The sequence below is a fragment of the Cotesia glomerata genome, linkage group LG9 (genome assembly GCF_020080835.1).
Source record: "Cotesia glomerata isolate CgM1 linkage group LG9, MPM_Cglom_v2.3, whole genome shotgun sequence".
Lineage (NCBI taxonomy): Eukaryota > Metazoa > Arthropoda > Insecta > Hymenoptera > Braconidae > Cotesia > Cotesia glomerata.
In genome coordinates this window covers 17,617,427-17,628,344 of record NC_058166.1, presented here as the reverse complement: position 1 = coordinate 17,628,344, position 10,918 = coordinate 17,617,427, and the positions used below count along the sequence as shown (strand labels likewise).

Here is a 10,918-nt window from a genome sequence, read left to right as displayed (position 1 = left end):
GGATAAAAAAAATAAAAGAAAAAATATGAATCTTATTAAATAATTACTTCTGCATTAAGTATAGTACAACACGAATTAAAATGAATAAAAATTATAAAACTCTAATGCAATATTAAAAGAGTGTATACCAATATATTTTTTATATGCTAATCAGTGTTATCACTGCTAAAAATGCATTATTTAGACTTACATTATAATTCAGGTTTGCTGTTATTATATATCAATAAAAATCTTAGCTTATTTAAAGCCTATTTTTTCAAAGGTTGTACTATTTAAAATATTTAAAAATGTATTAAAAAAATTAATGGCGATTATTGTCTACTCAAATAATGTGATTAATTTAAAACCACTTTCTTTTTTTTCCACCCTTATTTTTTGGACAGTGACACAGCTTTACTCAACTCTGTCACTAAAATAATTGAATAATTTAAAAAAAAAAAAAAATTACCCAATTATTTCACTACTAGATACTAAATTTACTCAACGTTGTTTACTCAGTACTAACTGTATTCAATGACTCAATTTATTTATTTATTTATTTATCAAAATTTTTAGACCCTGAAGCCTTAGCTCTCTAAGGGCCTTACATATAAATGAATGAATAGTAATAATAATAGTTAAACAGTAATGAAAATGATAATAAGACAGTAAGAAAAGTAAGAACAAATAAAAAAAAATAATAACGTTGTCTCAAAGCAAAGGATATCTAATTACAGTTATTTATCATCTTTATCTACAAAAAACTTGTAAGATATTTTTTTTTGTTTAATAATATTTTATTCGGCAAAAACAAAACTGTACTCAAAATTTATCAGCGTGCAATCTGTACTCCAATTATATAATTTAGAAAATTAAAAAAAAATAAATTTTACTACTTGCAATTTTATTTTATTTAAAAAAATAAAATATTCTCAAAAAACCAATAATCTTAAAATTTATAATTTAAAAATTATATTTATTAATTTATTAGAGTTGATTTATTTTTTTTTTAATTAAAATGAAATTACAAGTGTCAATAATTAGGCCAGTGTCAATAACTGGGTCTTTTACCTTAATTAATTAATAATTGAGTAAAGTTGATATTGAATAAAGTTTTTAAAACAATAGAGTTTTATTTTTTAAGTATAAAATTATTGAGTACAAGTTTTTTTTAAATTTATTTAGGGCCAATTTTTTAATTCAGGATAAAATTTTATTCAATGATAAAATATATCTATATATTTCATATATATATATACTGACCATCATAATAATACTTTTATCCTGGATTGAAAAACTGGACCTTAAAGTAAACATAATATTAAATAAAAAAAAAATTTTATGAGATTTTTAAAAGCGTGTCAACAATTCTAATATAAGGTAAAAGACCCAATTATCGATACTTATAATTTTATTATAATTAAAAAAATAAAATATTCTCAAAAAACCAATTATCTTAAAATTCATAATTCAAAAATTATATTTATTAATTTATTAGAGTTGATTTATTTTTTTTTTAATTAAAATAAAATTACAAGTGTCAATAACTAGTTCAGTGTTAATAACTGGGTCTTTTACTTTACTATTGAGTCAAATTATCATTGAATACATTTAATACTGAGTAAAGTTAACGTTGATTAAAATTAGTATCGAGTAGTGAAAGAATTAAGTAATTTTTTTTTTTTTTTTTAAAGTTATTCAATTATTTTAGTGAAATAAATTATATCACAAAGTTGACTAATCCGGAGTAAAGCTTTATTACTACCATTTTCTGTATTTATTACTCCAAAGTTTGAAGACTAGTCTTTCAAGCAAAGGTCTCATTTTTTTTTCTGTTTTTTTTAAGCAAATTACATTTTTTTTCTACCTTGTACCTACAAAATTTAGTTGCGTTTTTTTTTATATGATGTATATTATATATATTTAAATTTATTGTATTATATGTGTACACGTCTTGTAAACTTTTACAAAAAAAAATGCTTGAGAAGAAATGAAATTTAAATATTTTAATCTTATCTATTCATTTTTTATTTAAAGAAGAAATATTAATGTAACGCGACATTTGCTACTTATATTATCATTATTATTAATTTAATTTATTATTATTATTATTAAAAAATGGATTTTTATTGTCAGCGTATAGTTGAATCTTGTAAAACGCCAATTAAAAAAAAACATTGTCTTAAAGTAAATTTATCAACGATATAATAATCATAAATATTAATGAAAAAGCAATAAAGCGTTTTACTTTAAAAGCTTTTTCATAAATAACTTACACAATATATATATTATATATATTATTATAGATAAAAAAAATTTTACAAGACTCAGCTGATTTGAAAATATTTTATTATAGGATAGAAAATAAAAAACTATTAAGTGTTAGCCTTATAAAAAGTATTTTTAAACAAACATAAACAACTCTTTGTTAATTGTACATTGTTTGACCATATCAAACGGAATTTTTGCCGCCAATTTCGTCAATTCCACCCTATCCTATACTAAGATATTCTCAATTTAACTAATATCAGTTTTAAAATATGTAAAAAAAAAAAGTAAATAAAAAAAAAGATAAAATTGTAATAAAATCAACAAAAAAAAAAACGTATGATATAGAAATATAACACTCTTGTGTGCGCATAGGCTGCAATGCAATAAATATATTATTATATTATATTATATACATACAATATATATATTATTAAATTATTATATATATATACATACATTGTGATGCTCACAAAGCACATAACACAATTAACCAAAATTGTAAAAAATTTCATGTGATTTTGGAAAGTGTTATACTTTTTATTTCCTGCCAATTGTTTATTTATAAAGTTGTTCTTCGTTCTTTTTGAATAAATTAAATTAATAATTCAATTTTTGTGAATTATTATTGCAATAACTTCCTAGATGTCAAAGTTTCAAAGTGGAAGTTTATGTGTAGCCATTTCTTCTTTCTTCAGTCGTAACGCAGCGCCGCCTGTCGGTTGTTTTAGGAAACTTTTTAAATAACCGTGTTATAATTGGTTCTTAACGGAATACGGTTGCAATAAATTTTGTTAAGTCACTAGTGAGTTTGTTTTAGTCTTCAAAAAAATATGAAAATTAATTTAGAAGATAATTAATCATTTTAAAAATTTTTTTGACAGAAAATTAGGGCTAAAAAAATTAGAAAATTAAGATGTAGACATTTTAAAAAGTTCAAAATGGAGTTTTTTTTTTAATAATTTATCGGAACTGGTGAAGCTTATAAACTTTGCGGTGATTAATATATGTTTATGAAGTGCTAAAGTGATATATATGTCATTAATAAGATTGCAATATTTTGCACGTACTCTGATATTTACAATATTCAAGGTAAGTAAATTAATTTAGCATATATTTAATAATTTTAAAAATTTTATAGAAAATAAATTATAACAAAAAAAAATTGACACTTAAAAATTTTGATAAATTAAAAATGCAATTTTTTAAAAATAATTTTTCGGTACAAATTTTTTTGTTAAATAAAATTTAAAAATGGTCAAGTGACAGCTAACTTTGATATCATATTATTTTCAACTGACATTTCTAGTCACAATTAGATAATAATTAAGTTAGCCGACATTTTTATTTTTTAATTTTGCTTAATTTATCAAATTAGAACTAAAAAATATACTTAAAAAATCGCACTTATATTTTTTCAAGTTTTTTATTACCGAAATTTTTAACTTCCCGCTACGAAAATCGAAGATTTTCAAAAATCAGGAAGTTATTGTTTTCACCCCGTTTTGCAAAAACCGAGTTTTCATCAGATCTCGACGTTTGAAGGTCATAGGAAGTTTCCCTGACTACTCCCGCGAGGTTGTCACTGTGTCTGTATGTGTGTGTGTGTGTGTGTGTGTGTGTGTGTGTGTGTGTGTGTGTGTGAAAGTATGTGAACCGCTTATAACTTTTGAACGGCTTGACCGATTTCATCGCGGTTGGTGCCATTCGAAAGGGCTTGACCAAACTTAGATTTTGAAAACTATTTGGACCGATTCAGATCAATAGATTTTGAGAAATCCTCACAGAACTGAAAAAAAAAATTTTTTCAAATGTGGTTTTTTTGGAATAACTTTAAAACGGCTTAAAGGTTCAATTCCAAAAACTAATCAGCTCTAAACCTCAAAAAACCACGTCGATCGCCACCAGTCCGGTCAAAATCGGTTGATTCGTTCGAGAGATATCGTGAACGAAAGAAAACCGAAAAAAGTGTTTTTTCGGAATAACTCCAAAATTCCTAGCGCGATCAATTCAAAATTTGAGATTCTTTGTGAGGCTTGAAAAATTGTGTCGAATGCTTCTAACCGCGTAAAAATCGGTTTATTCATTCAAAAGTTATTGCGGTTTAAAAATTCAAGAAATAGTGTCTTATAAAATCTCTATCAGACTTTTGAGCTCGAAGTGCTTTAAAGCATAGAAAAGCAATCTCTTTGAGCTCGGAGAGCTCAAAATAACCCATAAATTGTATAACCCATAAATTGTTGCAGGGATGGCCTTCAGGGTCAACCGTTTTCCTAATTTTTTTTTTCAATTTTTTTTGTAATTTATTTAATAATAAAAATTATAAAAAATTGTCAAGTGCCAGCTAACTTTACTTTCATGACAATTAGTGATATTTTATTATGACACTGAAATTAATTGACATTAGAAATTTTTTCATAATTTTATAGCAATGATATTATTATGAAATAAAAATTTAATAAAAAAATTCCACGTGTGAAAATTAAAATAAAATATTATTGGAAATTTTTTAAGCATTTTTTTTTATAAAAATTTAAAAAATTGACAGTTGTCAGCTAACTTCAGTGTCATTTTTTTATTACCTTATTATCATTTAAATTATGATACAGAAGTTAGCCGAATTTTTTAAGTATTAAAATTTTTTTTAATCATTTAATTATTACTAAAAATATCTTTTAAAAATTGCATGTTTAGTTTTTCAAATTTTTACAGATGAAATTTCTTTGTAATAATTAAAAAAAAATTTACCAAAATTTTTAGATGTCGGTTAACATTATTTCAATTATAACTTTTTATCATTTAGGAATCTGCTACAGTTAAAATAGGACATAGGGTAAATAAATAAAAAAAAAAAAAACGATTTTACATTTTAGCAATATATTATTTTTGCAGATTACATTATTATCAATCTGAATACTTGACATAATGAATAATTGAATATACATAATATATATTTATATTACACGACTCAATGCGAAGCATTAGAGAGTGCTCTAAGTTCAAAAAAAAACTTTCTTTATAACGAAGAAATCAATTACTTACTTTCTTAGCTTACAATTTATTTTGTAGGAAAGCATTATCATAAAAGGATCAATAGCTCTCCTAAAATTGTGCATTAATCCATAAAAATTTAATTTTATATTTTTTTACACAGCTAAATTTTTAATGATTATAAATTATAAATGGTATTGATATTTATTGAGAATTTCGGGGTTTAATAAATTTTTACGCTGGAATGTAAGATGCACTAAGGAGCGTAATGGCTATTTTATCCTCATGATAATACTGAACAATATATATATATATATTACAATTTACATGAATAAACCTTCAGAATTTTAACGGTAAATATTTTAATACAGTGTATCGCTTTCACTAAAATCTTTTAATAATATTTTAATATATTTATGATGTAATTAATTACCGATTATTCGTATTGTCTGCCGACACTCCTGTGATTATAAAACTGTACAGGATTTAATTATTATATATTCATGCCCGATGATTCATATTAATTTCTAAAAGCCTCCGATTTTAAAAATAATAACGCAAACTTTAATAGGACCACGAATCATCGTTAATATATTTTTAATTATTATCTAAATGATATATATTTAACATTTATTTTATTTCATTTTTTTTTATTAAATTAAATTAATGACGTGAGTCTCGAGGGTAGAACTCAGCGAGAGTACTGGCTGGAATACGTTTAAGCATTTCTTTCGGGAAGATACGCAATAGCTGCCAGCCGATATCGAGTGACTCGAAGACTGTTCGGTTTTCGTAGTTTCCTTGAGAAATGAAATTCTTTTCAAACTTCGAGAGGAATTCAAGGTAAAGAAGATCGTCTGGTGTAAGAGCTTCCTCTCCTACGACGGCTTTCATAGCTTGGACATCTTTACCAATAGCATAACAAGCGTACTGAAATAAAAAAATTTTTATTTAATTATTTTTATATTAATAATAATGTTAATGGTCAAATTTTTAATTTTTATAGAAAAGTTAGTTGCAATAATATTAATAATAATAGTTTAATTAGAAAATTCAGCTGTTATCTATATTATTGAGAGAATAAGCAAAATTTTGTGGTGTATTTATAAGATAAAATGGGTTTTTATGGTTAAATTTGATTTCGTCAATTTATGATGATAAGTATTTAGGTTGCGTACGAAAATGCACTATCTCTAGATACATAATTATGAAATGACCGTGTATCTTGTGAACTATTGACATTTTTAAAGATATAAACTCATCCCGATGTTACGCGCATGAAGACCTTTCATTTGAGTACCCACATCAATTTTTCATATATTTATATATATTATATATATATGTATATATGAAAAATATATCAAAAATGCATGTGGGTACTCAAATGAAAGTTCTTAATGAGTGTAACATCATGATGAGCTTATATCTTGAAAAATAACATAAGTAGACAAAATACAATGTAATTTCTTAATTATTGACATTTTTAAAGATATAAGCTCATCCTGATGTTATACTCATCAAGAGCTTTCATTTGAGTACCCGAATGCATTTTTGATATATTTTTCATATATACATATATAAAATATACAATATATATAAAATATATGAAAAATTGATGTGGGTACTCAAATGAAAGGTCTTGATGAGTTTAATATCAGGATGAGCATATATCTTTAAAAATGTCAATAATTAAGAAATTATATTGTATTTTGTCAATTATGATATTTTTTAAAATATAAGCTCATCCTGACGTTACTCTCATCGAGACCTTTCATTTGAGTACCCACATCAATTTTTCATATATTTTATATATTTATATATATTACATATATGTATATATGAAAAATATATCAAAAATGCATGTGGGTACTCAAATGAAAGCTCTTGATGAGTGTAACTTCGGGATGAGCTTATATCTTTAAAAATGTAAATATTTAAGAAAGTACACTGCAATTGAACAAAAGTCATTATTTAATAAAGCAAAATTTAAATTATTTATAGTTCACATATTATTATTGTTATTATTATCATTATTATTAATATTTGACCATTAATTATTTAAAAAAAAAAATAAATAAAACTCACCAATTGGTTAGAAACATCAGAGTGATCTTTACGAGTCATTCCTTCGCCAATAGCCGACTTCATAAGACGAGACAGTGAAGGCAATACGTTTACAGGTGGATAAATTTGCCTGTTATGTAATTGACGATCTACGTAAATTTGTCCTTCGGTAATATACCCAGTAAGATCGGGAATTGGGTGAGTAATATCATCGTTAGGCATAGTAAGAATTGGAATCTGAGTAATAGATCCATTACGACCCTCAACACGACCAGCTCGCTCGTAAATGGTGGCCAAATCGGTGTACATGTAACCGGGGAAACCACGACGTCCGGGTACTTCTTCACGAGCAGCTGATACTTCACGCAAAGCTTCTGCGTAAGATGACATGTCGGTCAGGATGACCAGTACGTGTTTTTCACACTGGTAGGCAAGGAATTCTGCCGCCGTCAGGGCAAGACGTGGTGTAATAATACGTTCAATTGTCGGATCGTTGGCCAAATTCAAGAACAGACACACGTTCTCCATAGAACCGTTCTCTTCGAAGTCCTGCTTGAAGAAACGAGCTGTTTCCATGTTTACTCCCATAGCTGCGAAGACAATGGCGAAGTTATCCTCGTGAGAATCTAATACTGACTTGCCAGGAGTTTTTACTAGACCGGCTTGGCGACAAATTTGCGCAGCAATCTATAAAAAAATATATATTTGTAATTTTATTTGTTATTATCAAAATAAATTTAATTTTTTTATATAATTAAGATATGACCTTGTATCTTGTCAACTTATGATATTTTTAAAGATATAGGCTCATTCCAATGTTACACTCATCAAGACCTTTCATTTGAGTACCCACATCAATTTTTCATATATTTATAAATTTATGTATACTATATATATGTATATATGAAAAATATATCAAAAATGCACGTGAGTACTCAAATAAAAGGTCTTGATGAGTGTACCATCAGGATGAGCTTATATATTTAAAAATATCAATAATTAAGAAATGATATTGTATCTTGTGAACTATTGACATTTTTAAAGATAGAAACTCACCACGATATTACACTCATTGAGACCTTTCATTTGAGTACCCACATCAATTTTTCATATATTTTATGTATTTATATATATATATATATATATATATATATATATATATATTACATATATATATAAAAAATATATCAAAAATGCATGTGGGTACTCAAATGAAAGCTTTTGATGAGTGTAACATCAGAATGAGCTTATATCTTTAAAAAAATCAATAGTTAAGGAATGACTTTGTATTTTGTGAACTATTGACATTTTTAAAGATATAAGCTCATCCTGATGTTACACTCATCGAGACCTTTCATTTGAATACCCACATCAATTTTTCATATATTTATAGATATTATATATATGTATATATGAAAAATATATCAAAAATACATGTGGGTACTCAAATGAAAGCTCTTGATGAGTGTAACATGGGGATGAGCTTATATCCTTAAAAAAGTCACTAGTTAAGAAAGTACAGTGCAATTCAACAAAAGTCAATATTTAATAAGACAAAATTTTGATATTGTATACAAATTTCATTTGTATATAAATTACTAAAAATTTTATTAAATAAATTACCTCATTGTGAGGAAGACCAGCAGCTGAGAAAATGGGAATCTTTTGTCCTCTGGCGATTGAATTCATGACATCAATAGCAGAAATACCAGTCTGTATCATTTCCTCAGGATAAATACGACTCCAGGGATTAATCGGCTGTCCCTCAATATCCAAAAAGTCTTCCGCGAGAATTGGAGGACCCTTGTCAATCGGCTTTCCAGATCCGTTGAAGACACGCCCGAGCATGTCTTCAGATACTGGAGTTCTGAGAATGTCACCAGTGAACTCGCAGACGGTGTTCTTAGCGTCAATTCCAGATGTTCCTTCAAATACCTGGACCACAGCTTTGGAGCCAGACACCTCAAGGACTTTTCCCGAACGGATTGAGCCATCAGCAAGTCTCAGCTGAATAATTTCAGCGAACTTCGGGAACTTTACCTCGTCCAAGATTACCAGAGGACCATTTACACCCGAGACTGTCTTGTAAGCTGAAAATTAATTTAGCAGATGTTTAATAATTTCCAGAATTATTTTAACAAATAAATTATGGCAAAAAAATGAGAAAAAAAATCGACATGTAGAAATTAAAAAAAAAAATCTAAAAGTTGTCAAGTGTCTGCTAACTTTTAAGTCATGAAAAATAATTCAGTTAATTATTAATTAAAAATAGATTAATTAATTAAATTTTTACTATCTTATAAAATAATATAAAAAAAAAAATTATTATATTGTATACAAAAAAAGACTACGCCCGATTTTATAATTTTTATTTCTCATCCTAAAAATATTATTTAAAAAAAAAATTTAAATAAAATTTAAATAAAATAAATATTACATCACAAATGTAATTTTAATCAAGCTATATTTCTTGAACTTGAATAATATTAATAATATATATAAATATTTAAAATATATATTTTTACCACCATGATAGATCGTCATTAACAGTCACATGACTGCTAAACTCTCTTAACTCTAAATTAACTCTCAATTTTGACATTTTACGCGTACTTACAATAAATCTACCTCTAAAAATATTGAAAGCTTAATTAATAAAAAATAAATTGTCAATAATTATCCTAAATTCAGAAAATTATTAGTAATCAGCTGACCCGACAGCAGATCGATCAACTACGCCCACTTGAGGAAGGTCTCATCTCTTTTTCCTCAAAATAAATAAATTATAAGTACTTACTAAGCCTCGGTTGGGAAATAAAATCCCTGGACACTGCCAGGACATGTTCCTGGTGTGCTTGGCGACTTCCGATGCTTTTATTCATTGTAAAAACCAGCAATCACACTTATTTAAACAATCCAAATATAAATTGCTGGGATCAAGTGCAACAGAACTCGTCAAACGCAGAAATGTCTTGCTCTGTCTGGTGACTGCTACTGCCACCTCGCTGGCTAGCCTGGAGGGGGAGTTATTAGTTGCAAGAATAAATTAATGTGTTTATAAATTTAAATAATTAGTGTAAGTATTTGAGTGCGAATGTGTGAATTACCTGGGAAGAAATTTAAGATTATTTTTGACAGCTCAGATGCGAGATTGTTTATGTTTGTGTTTTTTTTTAATTAGTCTTTCGAATTGCGTCGTGATCATGGGACTAAATTTTGAGAGAGACAGCTAGTGGATCTAAAGAGAGGGAACTATAACGTTGACGTCACGTGCTTGAAGTTTTATACGTCATTTGACTTATTTTGTGGTTTGTAAATTAGCGGGAAATTTTAATTGTCAGTAAAAATAGTTTTTTTATAATTTTATTATTATTATTATGATTATTATTCTTTTTTTTACTTATATTAGAAATATTTCATTTTTAATTATACTATTTTTTTTATGAAAATTAAATTATTTTATTTATTTATTTATTAGAAAATTAAATTAGCCGACATTTGAAAATTTTTATAATTTATTTTATTAAAAAATAATTTTTAAAAAATTAAAACAAAAATTTTTACTTGTAGAAAATTTTTATAATTTATTTTATTGAAAAATAAATTTTTAAAAATT

At 26.1% G+C, this 10,918-nt stretch overlaps 1 protein-coding gene across 1 annotated transcript; it reads right to left on the bottom strand.

The window, feature by feature from the left end:
* Positions 1–5,870: 5,870 nt before the first annotated feature.
* LOC123271334 (V-type proton ATPase subunit B) lies at positions 5,871–10,547 on the bottom strand. The gene is made up of 5 exons (XM_044737624.1): positions 10,410–10,547; positions 10,100–10,316; positions 8,926–9,392; positions 7,324–7,989; positions 5,871–6,168 (listed from the first exon to the last, which is right to left on the bottom strand). Exons 2-5 carry the CDS (start codon positions 10,182–10,184, stop codon positions 5,902–5,904), a joined length of 1,485 nt encoding a protein of 494 aa, XP_044593559.1. The 5' UTR covers positions 10,185–10,316; positions 10,410–10,547; the 3' UTR covers positions 5,871–5,901.
* Positions 10,548–10,918: the final 371 nt, after the last annotated feature.